The sequence below is a fragment of the Orycteropus afer genome, unplaced genomic scaffold, assembly GCF_000298275.1.
Source record: "Orycteropus afer afer isolate SDZICR_OR568_19922 unplaced genomic scaffold, OryAfe1.0 scaffold00431, whole genome shotgun sequence".
NCBI classification, from domain to species: domain Eukaryota; kingdom Metazoa; phylum Chordata; class Mammalia; order Tubulidentata; family Orycteropodidae; genus Orycteropus; species Orycteropus afer.
The window spans coordinates 1022808-1040223 of record NW_006922018.1 but is presented as its reverse complement, the minus strand read 5'-3'; the positions used below and the strand labels follow the sequence as shown (position 1 = coordinate 1040223).

The window sequence follows — 17416 nt, the reverse complement described above, 5'->3', positions numbered from 1 at the left end:
AGCGCGCTGGGCCCCGGGCCTGGCCCGGCCGAGCGCCGCGCCCTCCTGACCCGCCGCCTCGGGAGCCTGGCCGCGGCCAGGCGGGCCCCAACCGCCTTCTGGGCCTGCCGCCCCGCCTGCCCCGCCTGCAGCTTGGACCCTGGCGTCGTTTGTGGATTTGAATTATCTTTTGGTTCCACCTTCCCCTTTCATATCACGGTACTGGGAGGCTGATTCTACCACCTCGTTCAGTGACCCCTCACACGGGTCCACCCGGGGAAACGTCCCTGGTTTTCTCATTCCTCGTGGGTTCTTCTGAGCCCCACGCCTTTTGGTGTTTAATTATTACTATTTTTTTTTTTTAGTTTCTCCCATTTGTTTTTCTCGCCTCTTAACTGGAAGGCCCCGCGCGAGGCTCTGCGCCTCTGCCCCTACAGTGTTTTCCTCACACGCACAGATCCCCAAATCCACCTGCCTCTCTGCCAGGGATGACCCCACAGTGACGGCTACGAGGTGCCGGGCCACACGCTGAAATAGTGCCCTTGCCCAGCCTGGTGTCAGTACACACTTCCCCTCTTGCTCTTTACCCTCCTCTTTTTCATATTTCGAGCTCTTGAAAAGAGAAGACGCAGGGGAAGATGTGGCTAAAGCTTTTTTTCTTGCTCCTCTATTTTCTGGTCCTCTTCGTCCTGGCTAGGTTTTTTGAGGCCATTGTGTGGTATGAAACTGGTATCTTTGCCACTCAGCTGGTAGATCCGGTGGCGCTGAGCTTCAAGAAGCTCAAGACCATTCTGGAGTGCCGGGGGCTGGGGTACTCGGGTCTGCCGGAGAAGAAGGATGTCCGGGAGCTGGTGGAAAAGTCAGGCGAGTACCCGGCCCGCTGTTGTATCCTCCACCCGGGGGGGGGGGGGTGGCGAGGCGGCTTGTTTCCTTGTACCTGGTGATTGCCTAGAATGAGTCGGTACCTGGAAAGGTTAAGCCGACTACTCCAAGAGCTGCCCCGGTTTCCTTTTGTCCAGGTCTTCTACAATAAAATGTGTGAATCCTAGATTTGAGAATGGGGCAGAAATTATTTGTAATAGTGTTGGTGTGTCTTTAAAAGATTTTTGAACAACAGTTTAAAGTGCAGCTCCTTGCTTTGTTTACCACGTTTGGTGATTTTTCTCAAGATTCGAGAATGTCATCCAGTTGCAGACAAATATTTATTATGAGTCGGTTGAAATTCATGAGGATCTAAGAAAAATGAGAAACTCCAAAACGTTGTCTTTTAGATAGCAATATGCCCTGGAGGGGAAAATGTTACTGGAATAATCTCAAAGAGGCATTTGGGCCTGAGATTTAAATTTTATATAATGAGTGTATGTATAGATGAAGATTACACTGTATAGTATTAGCTTTTCATATATTAAGTTTGGTGAAAATACGGTGAACATTTTTATGAATGCCTGCCTTGTTTTTTTGTGTGTGTTTGTTTTCTTGGTTTAAAAAAGTTTCTTTATGCTTCTGACAGGATTAAAACTTTTTTTGGTTCTTGTATGTAATTTTTTTTTTCTTCTTGCCCTTTGACCTTCCTTGTCACCAGCACTGCTGCATCAACTTAAATGGATTGAGAAATAGAATTGAAATAGTGCTAAAACGGTATTTATCTTGACGGTTATTTTTAATAACTGTTGGTTTAGGGTAGGATTGGGTGATAAATATGGTTAATTTTTTTCACCTCTGGACAAAGTGTATCTTTGTTTAGATATACTTCCTAGAAGGGGGATATACTGTAATTTGAGAAAGGCATTCTGGGTTGCTATAGGAAGCAGTCGAAACTGATTTACCTTTTTTGTTGTTTCAAGTTTATCTGTCAGCTGTGTCTTTTACAAGACACATTTTTTCCTTATTTAGTTCCCTTTAACTATGTAGTATGTTAGACAAGAGTACAACTCTGGAAGAGTTTAACACTTGCGTATTTTTAGGTTAAGGGTTATAAAACTCATATCTCATTACTAGTATGGAAGAAGGAACCCTCTCCATAAAACTGATCAGTTTTTCTTTAGGAAAAATAATGTTATCATTCCTGCCCATTGTTTACTGACCGGTTTATGGTGGCCTTTATTTCTACCATGGGGAAAAAATGAAGTAACTTAAAGTAAAAGAGCTATAATAAATAAGCTCTCTACGTTTAGAAATGAGAAATAGCTCCAACAATGAAAGCCAAGTCATTTTTCATGATAAAATAATTTGAACTTATTTTGTTGTTGCCTTCCTTTGGGCATAAAAGAATTTATTAGTTGGAGCATTCAAGAAATCCACATATGATTCCTAGAGGTCACGGTTCATCCAAGTAATAGATTGGCTTATAAAATAAATATCACCTGTGAGAGTACTATATGAGTTTAAGGGCACATTAACCCTAAAGCAAAGATGAGAAGGTAAGGAGGGGCAGGGAAACTAGACTGATGGAAACAGAATGGAAGTAATGAGAATACTGACACATTGTGGAAAATGGAACCAGGTCACAGAACAGTTTGTATAAAAACTGTTCAGTGGGAACCTAATGTGCTATGTAAACTTTCACCTAAAAAACAACAAGATATTAAAAAAAAAGGGGGGGGGGGGACAGGGAAACTAGAGTACTAAAAATGGAACAACCAGAACACAATTAAAAAGAATGCTGTTACATGTGAAAAATGTAACTGATGTGACTGAATAATTTGTGTGGAAATTGTCAAATGGGAACCCAACTTGCTGTGTAAACTTTCACCAAACCAAAAACACAATAAAATATTATTATTAAAAAATAAAAGAAATCCACATATAATCTAAAAAATACACACAGCCCACAAAAGTATGACTCAGATTATACATTTTGTAGCAGACACATCTTAGTATAGCAATTTATCTTTAAAATCTAAGTATTCATTGTGAATGGTTTTGCTGTGGTCATGTTGTTGTTCTTGTTGTTACGTGCCGTCGAGTCGGCCCTGACTCATAGCGACCCCTCCTTGGGTTTCCGAGGCAGTATCACTACGGAAGTAGGATTGCCCAACCTTCCTTCCAAGGAGTGGCTGGTGGGTTTGAACCGCCAGCCGTCTGGTTAGCAGGCAAGTGTCTTAGCCACTATGCTACCAGAGCTCCCTGCTGTGGTCATAGTGCTTGCTTTTTCAACACTTATGTTTAAGCGAAAAGATAATTTGACATTAGTGTTTTCCTCTTCTTTTTACTTGATACAAGCTCTGAATTTACACTGTAAATTTGTGGAAGAATATGGAGTTTTTTCTAATAGGTAAAGTTCTAACTTCCCAAAGTCATGGAAGCCCTGTTGCTACTATTTTAACCCATTTTTAAATCTTTTAAGTGAGAGGTGTATAAACCATTCTGTTTAAAAAGTACTTGAAGCCTGCGTATGCCATATACAAAACTAAATAATTAATATTGTGATGGTTTTTTAGACTGGTACAAATTTAGTGATTTCACAATAAATTATGTGACAATCCCACTGGGATATAAGCTCCATGAGGAGATGGGTCTTTGCTTATTTCCTTCATTTTTTGCCCAACATGTAACTAAGTAACCAGTTGCTGTTCCGTTGATTTCAACTCATAGTGACCACTATGTGTGTGAGAGTAGAACTGTCCTCCATGGGTTTTCAATGGCTGATTTTTCAGAAGTAGATCTTCAGGCCTTTATTCCAAGGCATCTCTGCTAACCTTTCACATTTAGCCATTTGTAGCACCCAAGGACTCCACCTGATGCACAGTAGGTGGTTGTTGTTGTTGTTGTTATTTGCCATCGAGTTGGCCCCGACTCATAGCGACCCCTCCTTGGGTTTCCGAGGCAGTATCACTATGGAAGTAGATTGCCCAACCTTCCTTGTGAGGAGTGGCTGGTGGGTTTGAACCGCCAGCCTTCTGGTTAGCAGTCAAGTGCCTTAGGCACTATGCTACCAGAGCTCCTAGTAGGTTATTATTACATATTTATTGAATGTATAAATCTTAAATGGGTGTCTTCAAGTTCTACTGGTCTTCTCTATAGAATGTAATGAGAGTACAATGACATGATTCTTAACAGTGTAAAATGGAATTAATCATTGAAGTAGAGAGAGTGGAATTCTTTTTATATTGTGACCCTTCAGAATCTTACTAGTGTTATTTTTCTTTTCAGGTGACTTGATGGAGGGTGAGCTCTATTCTGCTCTCAAGGAAGAGGAAGCATCTGAATCTGTTTCTAGTACCAATTTCAGTGGTGAAATGCATTTCTATGAGCTCGTGGAAGACACAAAAGATGGCATCTGGCTGGTTCAGGTATCGGAAACAGGGGTAGTTCTTGATCATTTGAGAACACTTAAAAGAGAGAAATTATTTTTACCAAAATAGTGCTCACCAGCCCTTGATACTTCTGTGTACTTATGTCATGTTTCTTAGGCATAACTCAGTTTTCCCAGGGAGGCTTCAGTGTCTTCTTAAAGAGGTTTTGGGACCAAGGAAAATGAAAATTGAAGAGTGGAGAAGAGGACCTCTTGAGGAAAGGCAGTTGGCTTTTTTTGTTTGTTTGTTTAGAATCAGCAAAGCAAAGCTATTTTAATTTTTGGATCTTCATTAAAGTGAAACACATATGTGTGTATTCCTTTTATTTAGTGATTTGTCTTGTTACTTTCAATTGTTAAGTCCAGTTTTGAACTCACTGGTCCAAATAATTTTTGTATGTAAAGGAAGAACCATACAGTAAAAGTAAAAGAATCTTTTTCTTAGGGAAATAGCCAACTTTGTGACTATGGATGAAGAACTGTTGTGAGCAATTGTTGTTGGGTGCCATTGAGTCAGTCTGGCTCACAGTGACCCTATGTAACAGAGTAGATCTGCCTCATAGGGGTTTCTAGGCTGTAATCTTTATGGGAGGAGATCACCAGGTCTTTCTCCCTCACAGCCGATGGATAGATTCAAACCACCAACTTTTTGGTTAGCAGCTGAGCTCTTAACTATTGATCTATCAGGTGGTTGTTACTTTGCTTATGACATTGATGAGATTTCTTATTCAGTGCTGTTACCATTTCACATTGGAGTTGGCAAAGTTTGGCTCAGGGTCTAAAACTTAAAATAGTTGCTTCAGATTTCTTTCTGAGAACAAAGACTGTAACAACAACAAAAACAGGCCCACTGCCACTGAGTCAATTCTGACTCATAGCGACCCTGTAGGACAAAGTAGAACTGCCCTGAACACTGTAAATCTTTACACAAGCAGACTGACTTTATCTTTCTCCCATGGAGCAGCTGGTAGGTTCAAATCACCAACCTTTTGGTAGAAGCCCATCGCTTTAGCTATAGCACTACCAGAGCTCCTAAAGACTGTGAAGTATAGTAGAAAAAGCTGAGTTCTGAGACCTTAGTTGCAGATCTGATCTTATCACTGATTTGCAGTATGATTGTAGATAGATTTTTTTGTTTGTTACATGTGGTCTCAAATAAATATATATGCATTTAAAGATGGAATGATAAAACTGTAGTCCACTGTGCTAAGGAGTTGAGATTTGCAAATTCTTCAGGTGACTACATTGGATATCTATAGCCTTTCCTTTTCTTGTAACTTTCTTATTGTGTTTGACCTTTTATCTTACAGATAACCTAATTCAGTACTTTTTAAAAGTTTATTGAACCTGGGAGGATCCTGTTGCCATCTACACATTATCCATTCAAATTCTTCTAGTTTATATCTGGGTTGTTGTTGTTGTGTGCAACACAACCATCCGGGTTAGTTAAAAATAAACTGTAACATCTCTAAAGCTATAATTCATAAGTAAATTATTATTCCGTTTCTTTTCAGTGGTTTTGATTTCTAATAGACTGATTGAGGAAGACTTAGTTGTTTTAATAGTTTTAGATTTATTACAGAGTTTGAGTTGAGCAGCCAGTCCCCCTGCTCTGTATTCTATGTCTGAATATTTGTCACCCACATTGAATGACCCCATAGAGATGAATGGTAAATATTCCAAGCACCTTCCAAACTTGGAAAAGCCATGTCAAAAGTCTGGAAATTTTTTTGATATATAGAATGCTACCTATAGATAATAAAAACATTGGGGTATACTAGTTAGCAATAAAGGAGCTTTGGTGGTGTAGTGGTTAAGGCATTTTGTTGCTAACTAGAAGGTCAGTAGTTCAAACCTATCTATCCTCTCTGTGGAAGAAAGATGAGGCTGCTGCTTCCGTAAAGATTTACAGCCTTGGAAACCCAATGGGGGTCGCTATGAGTCAGAATCAAATATGTTTTAGCTTATAAATGATCTACTATTTGTGATGTCCTACTGCAAAAATGCTGTAGTGACATCAGACTTCCTCTAACTTTAGGGAGAGAGAGGAGAATCAACATCAGCATCAACCCAAAGCTGATTCCTATGAGGTAGAGGTCAGGCAGACCTTTTCTCCATTCTTTTTACCAATTCTTATATTAGCCATCCCTCCCAAGGCACTCTCTGCTTCTCTACTGGGTTGAGTAACTTATGGCAATGGCTACACAGAACTCACAAACCATACTTAGAGTTATGGGGGTTATTAGGAAGTTACTGGTTACAATTCAGAATCAAAATCAAAAAGCATGCAGGCAAAGTCTAGAAGGCTCTCTCCTACCAAAGAGAGGAACATATCCCTCCCTTCGTTAGTGCAGGACAGCTCTCTCAGCTCTTCTGTTGGTATAGACCTCCTCTCAGCCCTCTGAGGAAAGGCCTCCTCTCTCAGGACTCAGCTCTCGGCCTCCTCCTCCCACTGGGGCCTGGCCTCTGCCCTGCTCCGCCAAGTGTTACAAATCTCTTTAGCTCATCTAGTAAGTGCCTAGAGGTACCCCACTCTGTCAGAAAGTCTCATGCCCAAAGGTACCCTGCTCTCTCATTCCATGGGCTTGGAAGGCCACTGTGTCATCTTGGTTCTCACCACTCACTGGTCTCTTGGTTCTCACCACTCATGCTAGTGCTGCTGGACTCTGCCATGCTTACCACCACTTCTTATTGTCTCACACTGTCTCCAGTGTTACACCTCTATCTCCTGGGTCTAGGAAGTTCTTACTGCAGGGTTCCTGGGTCCAAAGGACATGCTTCACTCCCAGATCATCTTGATAGTAGTAAGATCAACCTCCCCACTTCTGGGATTAAGCCTAGTTGGGTGGCAAAACTGACCAATCCCCTCCTTAGGGTTCTATACATCTCATTTACAGGTTCTCACTCCCACCAGAGTTCCATGTACTTTATTTGCATTATTAGCAGGTTGTCCAGTCTCCTTGGTGAGCCATAAATACCTTATCCCACCCAATCATTTTGTGGGAGTCACAGCACCGTGGCTAGAAAGGCCATATTAGGTAATGTACCACACCTATTAAAGACATCCATGGATTAAACTCCCTTAATAGGTGACTAAATTCATCAGTTTATTAAGCAGATAGGTGTATGCCAAGGAGCTCTGGTGGTATAGTGGTTAAGGCATTTGGTTGCTAACCAGGTTAATGGTTCAAATCCACCAGCTGCTTTGCAGAAGAAAGATGAGGCAGTCAGTTTCTATAAAGATTTACAGCCCTGGAAATCCAATGAGGGTCACTATGAGTTGTAATTGACTCGATGGCATTGAGTTTGGTTTTGAGAGTTGTATGTCAGGCCCCAGGGATATACCAGGGAACATAGTCCCTTGCACTCTGAGGGAGCTCAAATTCCACTTGAGCAAGGTAGGCACTAAATAAATATTTATTCTAACATCAGTTTGGGAGCTCTGGTAGCATAGTGCCTAAGGCACTTGACTGCTAGCCAGAAGGCTGGCGGTTCAAACCCACCAGCCATTCCTCGGAAGGAAGGTTGGGCAATCTACTTCCATAGTAATACCGCTTTGGAAACCCAAGGAGGGGTCGCTATGAGTTGGTTCCAACTCAACGGCACACCACCACCACCACCACATCAGTTTGTGGAAAGTGCTAAGAAGGAAAATAAGGGTAAGGAGACAGTGATAAGGAACTCCAATAAGGTGATTCTTGAATAAAGTGAAGAGCAAATAATGAATGATAGTGAATGTTAGCATTATAAATTCTAGTTAACTAAATTATTTTTCTCTGAAAATGCTTTTTAATGGTGTTAATAATTCAGAAACTACTCCTAAGAAAAATGCAATGTATTTACATGGTTTTCTGTGTATGAAAAAGATGCATTCAGATACACAGGTAATTTTTCCAGCGACTTGTAAGGTTTGCACTGGTCATCACTGTCTGGTTTGTGTTCCTTGGGGCCAGAGGCTTACATTTGTCAAATGACTGGCTTGGGCTAGAAGAACAATCTCTGACAAGGTCTACAGCCAACTGAAGTTAAAACCTTGTTCTTGGCATTATGAAGTTAGCTGGTTAGCTAAGCTAGTCAGCACAGACACCCTGGTTTAAACTTTTCAAAGTGTTGGTTTTTTAAAAAATTATATTTAAAATTGAAAATATCTGCTGGGAACAGAAGAGAAATCTCTCAGTTGCTTGCCATTCTTTCAGCTCACCTCATAATTCCTTCATCTCCTGTAAAGAATGACTTTCAGGAATTCAATTTTTAACAATTTGAATTATTATTCTTTTCTATTTATTTTAAAAGAAGCTGACTAATTTCAGTTTGTCACCTTTTCAGAATCTGAGAGTAATGTTTTTTTTTTCTTTTATTGTGATTTGAGTGAAAATTTACAGAGCAAATTCATTTTCCATATGGCAGTTCATACGCATTTTGTTTCACAACATTTACTGCAGTCCCCACAAGGTAACAGCTCTCTTCCTACTTCCCCCCTTTAGTTACTTTTTTCCTGTGTCCTTTCTTATGCATTACTGTCCCCTGAGCTGTCTCTCTATGGAAATACTGCACTTCTGATCTCCCATGATTCATTGTTCTAAGGAGTGTATCTACCTGGTGTGAATGTTCACCCTATATGCCTGTCCATTGTTTAGCTAGAAGCCACGGGACTGAGTTCAGTTCCAGGCCTGAAGGATAACTAGGGGCCATATTTTTGGGGGTTTCACAAACTCCTAGACCAGTAAGCCTGGTCTTTTTTATGATTTTGAGTTTTGTTCCACATTGTTCTCCCACTCTATCCAGGATTTCCTGCATTGATCACTTTCCGAGTGGCTGACAGCGGCAGCCGGGCTCCATCTAGTTCTTCTGATCTCATGGTTATTTATAGGCTGAGGTTCGCATGGTCCAGGTCCACTAGTTCCTTGGACTAATTGCTTCCATGTGTCTTTGGTTGTCTTCATTCTTCTTTGCTCTGGATGAGGAAAGACCAGTTGTTGCACCTAGATGGCCACTTGCAAGCTTTTAAGACCCCAGTCGCTACTCACCAAAGTAGGATGTAGAAAAATGTTTTTGTGTAGTATGTTATGCCAATTGAGCTTGATGTACCCTGCAACCATGGTCCTGAGCCTACAGGTCCAGCAGCTCACTACATCAGTGTAGTTGGCTATGGCTAAGAAGGTATCATAATATTGCCCCTGGTTAAACTTATTTACACGGACATTCTTATAGCACATACAAATACATATGTAGAAATATCATCTGCCAATCTGATACATGGTCATGGGTGTATTCTCTTTTGCCTAGACATACCTGATCATTCATCCTGTCTACCTATATACCTACTGATAGATTACTGATAATTCAGTATTGTGTATGTAAAAGTGTTTATCTGTTGTCTGTATCTCTTGTGCACCTCTCTGTGTATTCCTTTTCCTTAGTGTTAATGTGTTGATCACTCACTTTTGTTATCTAGCCTTTTCCTTCACCCAGATAAATGTCTATCTAGCAGTTTTCCCTCTCCTCCCTGGTAACCAACAAAGTTTCCTTCCATATATAAACTCTTTCTTTGACTTTTTACAATAGTGGTCGAATACAATATTTGTCCTTCTGTGATTTACTTATTTCACTCAGCATAATGTCCTCCAAGTTTGCCCACATTATGTGGTATTTTGTGGATTCTACATTGTTCTTTAGTGTTGCATAGTATTCCATTGTATGTACGTACCATAGTTTGGTTATCCATTCCAAGTTGATAGGCGCTTAGGTTGTTTGCATCTCTTTGCTATTGTGAGTAGTGCTGCAATGAACATTAGCATGCATATATCTATTTGTGTCCTGGCTCTCACTTCTTTTGGATATATACCTAGTATTGGGATTGCTGGATCAAATGGTATTTCTGTTTCCAACTTTTTAAGGAATCACCATAGCAGTTTCCACAGTGGTTGTATCATTTTACAGTCCCACCAACAGTGTATGAGAGTCCCAATCTCTCCACATCCTAACCAGCATTTATTTTCTGTCTTGTTGAACTTTGCTGTTAGTGCTGGAGTGAGATGGTATCTCATTGTTTTGATTTGCATCTCTCTAAGGGGTAATGCTAGGAGCTCTGGTAACATAGTGCCTAAGGCACTTGACTGCTAACCAGAAGGCTGGCGGTTCAAACCCACCAGCCACTCCTCGGAAGGAAGGTTGGGCAATCTACTTCCATAGTGATACTGCCTCGGAAACCCAGGGATGGGTCACTATGAGTCAGGTCCGACTTGACAGCACATAACAACAACAACAACAACAATGGGTAATGATCGCAAACATTTCTTCATGTGTTTGCTGGTCACCTGAATATCTTGAATATCTTCTTTGGTGAAGTGTCTATTCGTGTTTTCTGCCCACTTTTTAGTTGGATTGTCTTTATATGTTGAGGTGTTGGAGTTGTCTATAAATTTTAGAGTTAAGTCCCTTGTCAGATAAGTCACTGCCTTATATTTTTTCCTATTCTGTAGGTTTTCTTTTTACTCTTTTGGAAAAGTCTTTTGATGCACATAAGAATTTAATTTTTAGAGTATCTGGTTTATCTTCTGCTGTTTGTACATTTTGGGTGATGCTAGATAGGCTATTTATGCTATAAATTAGGGCCCCTAAATTTTCTCCTGTTTTTTCCTTGATGAAGTTTATAGTTTCAGGTTTCACATTTAAGTCTTTGATCCATCTGGAGTTAGTTTTTATATATGTTGTGAGATATGGATCTTGTTTCATTTTTCTGCAAATGAATATCCAGTTTTTCTAGCACCATTTATTAAAGAGACAATCTCTTCCCCAAAAAATAGCCTTTTCCTTCACCCAAATAAATATTTGTCTCTTCCTATGTAGCAGTTTCAGCCCTTTGTCAAAGATCAGCTGACCATAGGTGGACTCGTGTTTTTATAGATAAATACGTTTATAGATCTTGACCAATTCAGTCCTTTTCAAATTGCCTTTATTTTAGGTATCCTGTGTAGGAAATATATAAGTGCATCAAAATTCTTTCTTTTTCCCTCAATTTTCTAATATTATTTCCTTACTCAGATGAATTATAGTTTCTTTTGGTATTTATTGTGAAAAATTGTAGTTAGGTGACATAACTGATAATAGGCACTGTAGACTTCCCATCTGGGAGCTCTGGTGGTGGTGTTTGTTGTTTGTTTGAAAGGATATCTGGATTTACATATTTTAGGGAAAATGTGACTCTAATAAATGAGTATCTAATGAGATGGCTTGACATAGTGGGTATGTAATGAGAGATGGGTTGGCACAGTAGGTATTTAACAAAATGGATTGACACAGTGGCTTCAACAAAATAGCAACAATTGTGAGGATGATGCATGACTGAGCAGTGTTTCTGTTGTACATGGAGTCACTGAGTCAAAACCGACTCAGCAGTACCTAACAACAACAACAACTTAGCTCTCCAGTCAGCTTGGTTGGTTTAATATTTTTCTGGAACAGATTGCTAGTCTCTATTGATTATCTTTTTTTTGGTAGTTTTACAAAAAAACTGGATATCCATTTGCAGAAAAATTAAACAAGATCCATACCTCACACCATATTTATTTAATTCATCTCATATTCCTTATGATTTCTGTTTTCTGTACAACTCATAAGTTTATTTTCTGAATAATATATGTTAATGGCCTTCTGTCTTTCTCTTCTTAATCATTTTAAGATGTATTAATGCTTTTGAATTATTTTTATATTAAAGCAAATTATTAGGATACTACTTTTCATGTTAAGCTTCTCTATGTTTAGTCTGTATTCTCTAATGTGAAGTGACCAGAACTATTTTAGATTTCAAAGTAGTGACATATATGTGACATCTTTACCAATAATGCACCTTGTAATCCATGGAAGATGCAAGTCCTCTATTTTCTAACAATTCTTTCTAACATTTGAAGTTTTTCTAACATTCTAAGTCATCCTGCTTCTGTCCTCATTAACTATTTTCCAGTTTTGTGGATTCTATGTTCTATTACCACTGTCATCATCTTGGCATCATAAATTGAAGACATTTATATTTCTTTCAAAAAATTCTTGGTCTAAGAGACAGATGAGCATGAATAGGCTTCTGAAATCGAAACATTAGCATAATTTATGGATTTATCTTCATCTTAACATTTCTATTTCTCTCTGTATTTTTGTCATGGTCCAGAGAAGGTTTGTGATATTTGTTCTCTACTGCCTGTATATATAAGGATTATAAAGTCACTGAAATTGTGGTAGCAGTACAAAACATTGTATATTTATTGAAGTATTATGTTAACATATTTCCTGTTTGGGTGAAAGAATTAGTGTCTGTTTTTATATTTATTTATCTTTGCTCTTACATGAATAGCTTTGTTTAGGGAGATTCCACCTTATTTATTCCTTTCTTGATGCCTCTCTAGAGGCAAAATGTATGGCAAACTACTTTATCCTTTATTTTGTATTGGTGAGAAACATTTTTTTTCATATTTATTCTAAAGTAAGTTTGTGGGAATACCAAAGAAGATAATTAAATTTTACTTCTGTTTTTGTCGGTCACCCATTCTCATTCTTGAAGATTTAATAAGTTTTCGGATGTGTGTGTGTATATATATATATATATATATATATATACACACACACACAGGTTAGTCTGTGGTTTTGAAAGTAGAGAGACACAGTTATATCGAAATACTGAGAAATGCAGAAAATGTCATAGCACAGCAGTCCTGTTATGCCAAAGAGTTATCTAATTAAACCTTGATGTTGTTGAATGGGGACTAACAATATTAAAAGAGTTATGCCAAACGTTCTGATCAGTATTAAATCCCACCTTTAAGAAATATGCAGAAGTGTATTTTAAAATGTATTGAATTGATAAGCTTTATGTCTGGCTGGGATCAGGAGCATTGAAGTGCAATTGCATCACAAGGTACATTTATGCCAATGTTTGTCCAGAAAACATTGCAGCCAGACTGCTGTGGAAGGGACTTTTCATTATAATAGAAATCAAAAACTTGGATCCATTACAGAACCTATATAATCAGAAATAGAAGAATGAGTTACTAAGCAATAAAAAGCTGAAAATAGTTTAGTTCCATTTAAATATTTAATGAACACCCAGATAAGGTAGGCACTATACCAGCTACTGGGGATACAATGGAGAGCAAGTGAAAGAACTCTGGTTAGAGGGGCAGGTACCCTAGAAAGAGGATGGAAAGATTGCTTCACTTCTAGCCTGTGTTACCAACTCAGGCTATGCTTGCTTCCAGTTTTTTTCTCGTCTCTGAAAATGCTTCCCACATAAAATGCTAACTCCTTCTTGAGCTGCTGAGGAATATACCTCCCAAGGAGCTCTGGTGGTACAGTGTTAAAGCATTTGGCTGCTACCCAAAAGTTCAGCAGTTCGAACCCACCAGCTACTCCACAAGAGAAAGATAAGGCAGTCTGCTTCCATATTTACAGCTTTAGAAACTCTATAGGGAAGTTCTACTGTGTCCTATAGGGTCACTATGAGTTGGAATTGAGTGACTCAATGACAATGAGTTTAGTAAGACTAGTAGTGTGAACGCCACTCAGAATCATCATGCATTCTTTTAGGATATGAGCTATTAGTTGGGGACACTTATTGGTGTGACATAGTAGTAATAGGCATAGAGTATTTTGTTATGCCATGTGACTTAGCTGGATGAGTTATTTTTTTTTAAATATTAACATTTTTATTATGATCATTTAACCAGCCTCCCCCAAATTTAATTTATGGTAAAACTTCAGTTGGATATCATAATTATATGGCACATTGGATAAAGCCCTTTTCAGTTGCATAAATATTACTATAGAGTCTGAGATGAGGTAGCTGCACCATCTCTTGCCTTCCCAGGGAGTTTACTATTGATACCCATTTCCCACCAGGGATTTCACTTCCTGGAAGCTTTGTGAATAAGAAAATGGCCCTTCCTCCCAGAAAGGTTAGAGGTCCACAGAGTATTGTGTTGTGATTTTGAATAATTTAGCATTCATGAAAATACACTTGGCCCACATACCCTGGATTTAAAATAAATCAAACAGCTGATTTCATGAAGACAGTAGGCTTTTAAGTTTGCATTTAGTTATTTTATCTGTAAGATTTTTATTTTTGCTTTTATACTGGTATTTTTATTGAAATTCTGCCTTCATTTAAGGCAGGGAGATTAGGGGATAAGAGAAAAATTTGTTGACGATTAAAAAGGCTGATATTTATAAATGAGAGTCATCACAGATTTTGAAGGTTTCTTTATTTATTTTCTTTTTCCTTTTTTTTCCCTCTCTTCCTCCCTCCCTTCCCTTGTTTTTCCCTAATTCTAATCTCCTGATCATGTTTGAAAGCTATTTGCAAATTTGGAGATGTTTAAGAATGTAGAATTCATTATGGTAATCCTTTTTATATGTTACAACCTTTCATGATTGTTAAGGAAAAAAACATAGAAGTAGCAGTACTGATTTAGTCAAAGCATAGTTTAATGAAAAACATGTGTTTGATTCTTGGCTCCATAATTATACTTTGAACCCCTTGACTCCTACACATGATGACTTTTAGGGAACTTTACTTGGATTATTGTTTTAAATTTTCTTTTCAGAGTAGAGAATGACTCTGAGGGCCATTTTCTTCCTGTGTAACTTAATTCTAAAGAATAGGCCACATGGTGGAGAATGGGGCTAGCTTTTTTTTTTTTTTTTTTTTTTTGGTCAATTTTTATTGTGATTGGGGTGAAGGTTTACAGAGCAAATTCATTTTCCATACAGCAGTGCAAACACATTTTGTTTCATGACATTGACTGCAATTCCCCACAATGTAACAGCTCTCTTCCCACTTCTTCCCTATTAATCTCTCCCCTGTGTCCTTTTTTATACATTCCTGCCTCCTGAGCTGTCGCCCTGTGCAGATACTGCCCTTCTGTTCTCCCATAACTAGTCATTCTAAGGAGTGGCGTGAATGTTTTCCCTATATGTCTGTCTGTTGTTTGGCTGGAAGATGTGGGAGTGAGTTCAGTTCCAGATCTGAAGAAGAACTAGGGGCCATAGTCTTGAGGGTCTCCCCAGGTTCTATCAGACCGTAAGCCTGGTCTTTTTTATGATTTTGTGTTTTGCTCCTACTCTATCCAGATCACCTGTACTGATTCCTTTCTGAGTGGTTGGCAGTGGTAACCAGGCACCATCTAGTTCTTCTGGTCTCATGGTCATATAGGCTGAGGTTCCCATGGTCCACTGGTCCCTTGGACTATTGTTTCCATGTGTCTTTGGTTTTCTTCATTCTTTTGTGCTCTGGACAAGGAGAGACCCATTGTTGCATCTATATGGCCACTTGCAAGCTTTTAAGACTCCAGTCGCTACTCACTAAAGTGGCATGTAGAACAATGTTGGGGCTAGCTTTTCAATTTGGTATTAATACCCCATCTGTGTAACTACCACAGATTGTAGGAGTTTAATGTACTGCATTCAGTGTTTTAAATTTTTGTAATTGTTCCTACTGTAAGAATTCATTTATGATATAATCACATAGTCAACAAACAAGAATTGGGAACAGCATTACCTTTTTTCAAAAGGTGTATATTTGTAACTATAAATGATAGGTTTGACTCCATTTTGTGTAATGAAAGTTTTTTTTTTTCTTTTTGTGGTAACAGGTGATAGCAAATGATAGAAGTCCCTTGGTGGGTAAAATCCACTGGGAGAAAATGGTAAAAAAGGTGTCAAGATTTGGAATACGTACAGGCACTTTTAACTGTTCCAGTGACCCCAGGTAAGTTGATTAGGCAATTTTTAGAATTTGAATCTTGATCAAACTCTTTCTTATTTAGTAAAGATAATGATATTAGAGGCTTGTTTGAACTGATAGCTAATCATGTTTAACAAACTGATGATTATATAGGTCCTTGATTAATATTTTTGATAAACTGGCAGTTACTTTCTCCTGGAGATCTATGTCTCTTCTCCTCTTCCTCCCTTTTCCTCTCTCCTTCTCTGTTCTCATCAGTGTTTTTCTGGTTAGGATATCTTTAAGATTATATCTTTAGTTCTTTTTGTTTTAATTTTCTTTCCCAAAGTGAACTCAACATGTTCATTTAGATAACACCTCTCTGCTAATCTAAATCATCCATAATTCTGACTCCTAATTTGCATTGTAATGCTCTTTTCCATATTCCTAGATAATGTCCTTTTTCCTAAAATCAGATTAATCTTCTTTTTCTTTAATAAACCATATATCCTTTCTACCTTTCTTTTTTCTGCCCTTTACTGGTTGTTTTCTGTGTGTGTTTGTTTAATTTTCTCAGACAAGAATCCTTGGAAATACCTTTTTTTTTTTTTTTTTTGTATTTTTGTTTTCATCTTCAACATTCTCTCTGTTACATTATTTCTTATTTCATTATTTCTTTTCTGAAATGCTTCTTAATTCCATTCCTAGTGCCTCCAAGTTGTAACTTTCACTCAATTATTTATTTATCCATTCAGTGAATATTAATAAAAGACTAGCATGTGCATGCAGCACACTCTGTTCTGTTTCATGTTGAGGAGGGGTGTATGTGATATATTTCAGGAAAAACCTACAATATTAGGTAGTTTCTAAGGTAGCTAGATAGACCTGATTTTTCTATGTCCCTTATATATGTTGACTACAATAGACAACCTACTGGCTGTCAAAAACACTTCCATACCACTATTACCACTCAGATTTTCCTGCCCTTCTTCTTTGGCTTGACACTTACTTTTCTCACCACTACCCTTGCTTTTGCCCATTCATAATGTGGGGTGGTATGATAGGAGGACACCCTAAGGGCTGGCAATAGGAAGGGAAGTTCCTATATCTCTTACATAGATTTAGCCTTTTTATCTATCCACAAAGCTCCAAATGTCCTAGATAGACTAAATATTAATATTCTTTTGAAAAGGAAATCATTATTTCTGTCCTATGTTTGCCAAAGACCTTAATGTTTTAGTCTGACTCCCTCTTTTCCAAATAGTGTTTAAGTGAAATTTTTTTTTTCTCTATTGGTGATTATGATACCAGAATAAATGTTAGTGATGATATTTTTATTTTTTTTCAGGTAATTCCAAAAGTCAGTATTAATATACTATTTTATTAAAAAAAAACTTCAGAATTCGTTTTTAAAAGATCAATGAAACAAATAT

At 38.2% G+C, this 17416-nt stretch overlaps 1 protein-coding gene across 1 annotated transcript in view; it reads left to right on the top strand.

Annotated features, from left to right (window-relative positions):
• Window positions 1-617: 617 nt before the first annotated feature.
• The window catches only part of LOC103208391 (charged multivesicular body protein 3), a 218014-nt gene continuing 201215 nt past the window's right edge, over window positions 618-17416 (top strand). The window contains exons 1-2 of the mRNA XM_042782726.1: window positions 618-843; window positions 4132-4271. Of these exons, the coding sequence (XP_042638660.1) occupies window positions 618-843; window positions 4132-4271 (366 nt within the window). The remainder of the gene's footprint in view (window positions 844-4131; window positions 4272-17416) is intronic.